Genomic DNA, 4195 nt, shown 5'->3' on the forward strand with positions numbered 1-4195 from the left:
TAAATTAATATATTTTTAAATATCAGATTAATTTTTAGCTAATTTTTATATCGATAAATTAATAAATATTACATTTCTAACATTATTAATTTATAGAGGTTTTATTGTATATTTCCTTATGTACATTATTAATAGGTTTTTTAATGGAAAACACATATATTAAGAAAACATATTAAATTAGATAATATAATTTTAATTGCATTAATTTTTGTGATTAATAATCTTCTCCTATAACTTAAACTAATAGATTCTCAATAGATCAATTTAATTTTCTTAAAATCTACAATTTATCATAAAAAAATGCATAAAACTTAAAAAACTATATTTTTGAAATAATCCTTTTTTTCTAGAAAATCTATCTATTAATAAGGAATAGAGGAAGAGTATATAGCAAAAATAGAAAACCAAAATTACAAGGTAAATTCCTGATTCCTTTTCTGAATTCCAAACTTGTAAATTGTGATTGATCGATGGAGAAGAGACTTGTTTTCGTTCTCGCATTCATGAAATTTTCACAATTGATTTTCTTGGGAGAAATGCGAGAAATTATCTGCATTTAGAGAGGTAAGAGAGAAAAAAACTGGTTTATTTGTACCATTGTGAGAGAAAAAGATGGAGAATTGTGAACCGGATCAAGAGGAGGTGGTGGTGGTGGCAAAGATGACATCAGCTCCGACGTCGGAGGCTGAGAAGAATTTGGAGGATGAAGGTTTGGTCTCAAATTCGACATTGGAGAAAGTTGCTGCAGCGAAGAAGTATATTGAGGATCATTACAATAGGCGCATGAGACACATCCAACAACGTAAAGAAAGGTCATATTTTTTTCGCACGTTACCTGTTTGTTGATATTCCTAAGAGAATAACAAAGTGGTGTTTTGCAAAATTTTCACAAAATGTATTGTTCGTTTAGCATCTGTTATTTGAAAGGTTTTGTTTTAGGAGCTTTAATGTTTTATAAAATAATGAGAGATCTTTATATGCATATATATATACAACCGTTTTCTCAATGAAAATTTGGCATTTTTTTATAAAAAATTTGCAGGCGTTGGGTGCTAGAACAAAAGATAGCATCTTTAGATGTATCAGAGAAAGAACAACTCGAGTTGCTAGAGGATTTGCAGAGAAAAGAGACAGAGTATACTAGATTAATGAGGAACAGGCTCTGCGTTGATGATTTTGATCTTCTGAGTATTATTGGCAGAGGGGCTTTCGGTGAGGTTAGTCTATATTTGGGTTTATGTATCTACGATTTACCAACGTAATGAGACGCACTTTACTTATATGTAAATGTTTGTATCTTTCTTAGGTGAGGCTATGCCGTGAGAAAAAGACAGGCAACATTTATGCAATGAAGAAGCTGAAGAAGTCCGAAATGCTTAGTAGAGGGCAAGTGAGTCTTAAAATGATCTCACTCTCTTTATTTTTACATTTATGCATAAAATATTTGGGAGTTAAGTCTTCAGATACTCTTTGGTTGATCGTTCTAAATAGGTTGAACATGTTAGAGCTGAGAGGAACTTGCTTGCCGAAGTTGCTAGTGACTGTATTGTCAAGCTTTATTATTCGTTCCAAGATCCAGAATATTTGTACCTCATCATGGAGTATTTGTCTGGTGGTGATGTGATGACTTTGCTTATGAGGGAAGAGACTTTGACTGAGACCGTGGCTCGGTTTTACATTGCACAAAGTGTTTTGGCTATTGAGTCGATACATAAACATAACTATGTTCACAGGTTGGTCTACCTATCTTAGGTTTCCATTAATATTGAATGCAGCGTTAAATTGTGTATATATGTATTGAAGGTAGATCTTTTGCAGGGATATAAAACCAGACAATCTTCTGTTGGACAAGAATGGTCATATGAAGCTATCAGATTTTGGCCTCTGTAAGCCTCTCGATTGTAGAAATATTTCGGCTATGAACGTAAATGAACCTTTGAATGATGAGAATACAAATGAATCAATCGATGGTGATGAGAACTGCTCGATAGGACGCCGTGGAAGGCGTTGGAAGAGCCCATTGGAACAGCTGCAGCATTGGCAGATAAACAGAAGAAAACTGGTATACAACAAAAACTCTGTTTTAAGCTCTTTTATTTCATATTTCATCACATTTTGGGTGTGCATTAAACTGCTCCTGTGGATTTTGCGTTTTATTGTTTTGAAACAGGCATATTCAACTGTTGGTACCCCTGATTATATTGCACCTGAAGTGTTGCTGAAGAAGGGATATGGTGTAGAGTGTGACTGGTGGGTCATCGAATATATCTTGAGATTATTCTCCATAGAAATCTGAATTCATGACCAGCTTGTTATCTTTTCTTGCTACTTAATGATTAAGGAGCATCTAATAGTTGATCTACACATATCTATTTCCTTTGATCGGCTCATACGCATTCATGTAAGTGCAGGTGGTCGTTGGGTGCCATCATGTATGAGATGCTCGTTGGTTATCCCCCATTTTACTCCGATGACCCCGTAACAACATGTAGAAAGGTCTCCTTGCTACTAAATTACAGTAGTTTTCACTTTGTACTTCATCTTATTCATAAAAAGTTTCTTAAAGAAGGATACTGAGATGGTTAAAATAAGAATCTCTGTTACTCTTAGGATCTTCACACCTTTCTCTGACATGAATTGACATTCTGTGGATTTATTCCAATGTTTTGCTTGATGGATTTTAGATTGTGAGCTGGAGAACTCATTTGGTATTCCCGGAGGACGCAAGGTTGACACCTGAGGCACGAGATCTCATATGTAGTTTGCTTTGTGATTCTGAACATAGGCTTGGTTCTCATGGAGCCGGAGCAGAGCAAATCAAAGTATGTAAATATAATAAAAAACATTGTTTACTCTTCTCTTGTCTTTTCTCTTGTCTTTTCTCTTTGTCTGTTACATCCCATGCTTTGACAAAAATAAGACACATCTAGGCTCATCCTTGGTTCAAAGATGTGGAATGGGAAAGACTCTATGAGATGGATGCAGCTTTTAAGCCAGTGGTCAATGGAGAACTTGATACCCAAAATTTTATGAAATTCGATGAGGTAAAAATCCAAACATCTCAAAGGATTGAAAAGTTTCTATCTCTGTTTTTCAAGTGGCCGCATCACTATCATCTTCTGATTTTTTCCTTAGGTGGACTGTCCAAAACCAACAAGAACAGGATCTGGACCGTCATGGAAGGTACCACAAAGAAAAAAGAAAAGAAGCTTATTAACGTTTTGTTGCTCTCTTCTTATTGATTCTTCTGGACCTCTTGTGTTTGCTCGTAGGTGAGCATAACCCCTCAAAATATCAACTTTGTTGGATATACATACAGAAACTTCGACGCTGTTCGTGGCTCTCGCCATTCTTTAGGTGCAACAACTGTTTTCTCTTCTTCTTTGGTTTCCAATTAACGCCATTTTCTCGAGCTACATGCCTCTTAGTTTCTTGAAAATGTGAACGCAGATATCAAAGGAAGCATTTCGCCACCACGCTCATCAACTGACTCCACCCGGAGTAAGCCTTGTTATTAGCATTTTTACATGTTATCCTTTCCTCCATTGCAATAAAGAACTTATTATGCTTTGTTTAAAATTCCATGCTTTTAATTGTCGGTTCGATTTGCAGGTGACTCTGCAATTGATTACACAAAACTCTCTACTGTTGATGATCCACAACAATGATTCAATCCAAGTCATCTTCTTTTTCTACAAAGCAATCCTCTGCAAAAAAAAAAAAAAATAAAAAATTCTTGATTCATGAAACTTTTCTCAATGTACAGCCGTAATTGCTTGCAAATGCTATGTTTGCCTATCTGTCGTGCTCTCTTTTTTTTTTTGTCTTTTTGTCTTTTTTTTTTTTTGTCTTTTTGTCTTTTTTTTTGTATCTGCCCAGAATCGGCGTCCATATATTTTCTTGTACGGCCTTTTTCCTTGTGGCAGTTACCAGCCGTTTTTTTCCCGCCATTGTTTACTAGTTATTGTTAGCAACATCCAAAAACCCGTTTTTTGATCATTTTCTTTTCTGCTTTTGTTTGTAAATATTGTTAATGCTCTCATGAACAAAAATATCTATTCCTGTAAAATCTGATTAGGAAAAGATAGAAAAAACCCGTTAAAATATTATCAGACTTTAGCCATACTTTATATGAACCAGAAAAGGGTGTATTATTATTATGAGTTCAAACTTTATCGAATTGGAATGTTCATGC

At 34.8% G+C, this 4195-nt stretch overlaps 1 protein-coding gene across 1 annotated transcript; it reads left to right on the top strand.

Annotated features, from left to right (window-relative positions):
- Positions 1 to 557: 557 nt before the first annotated feature.
- Positions 558 to 3726, top strand: LOC18025792 (serine/threonine-protein kinase tricorner). The gene is made up of 13 exons (XM_006408997.2): positions 558 to 812; positions 1043 to 1217; positions 1307 to 1390; positions 1492 to 1733; positions 1819 to 2062; positions 2171 to 2250; positions 2412 to 2496; positions 2685 to 2822; positions 2931 to 3044; positions 3136 to 3183; positions 3273 to 3357; positions 3451 to 3501; positions 3613 to 3726. The coding sequence occupies exons 1-13, from the start codon at positions 613 to 615 to the stop codon at positions 3666 to 3668; spliced, it is 1602 nt and encodes a 533-aa protein (XP_006409060.2). The 5' UTR covers positions 558 to 612; the 3' UTR covers positions 3669 to 3726.
- Positions 3727 to 4195: the final 469 nt, after the last annotated feature.

The sequence above is a fragment of the Eutrema salsugineum genome, unplaced genomic scaffold, assembly GCF_000478725.1.
Source record: "Eutrema salsugineum unplaced genomic scaffold, Eutsalg1_0 scaffold_11, whole genome shotgun sequence".
NCBI lineage: Eukaryota > Viridiplantae > Streptophyta > Magnoliopsida > Brassicales > Brassicaceae > Eutrema > Eutrema salsugineum.

Bases quoted from the DNA above. Each gene is read 5' to 3' on its own strand.
- LOC18025792 (XM_006408997.2), top strand. From the start codon at position 613: ATGGAGAATTGTGAACCGGATCAAGAGGAGGTGGTGGTGGTGGCAAAG. The intron at 1,734-1,818 runs GTTGGTCTACCT...GATCTTTTGCAG, and splicing joins AAACATAACTATGTTCACAG to GGATATAAAACCAGACAATC. The intron at 2,063-2,170 runs GTATACAACAAA...GTTTTGAAACAG, and splicing joins AGATAAACAGAAGAAAACTG to GCATATTCAACTGTTGGTAC.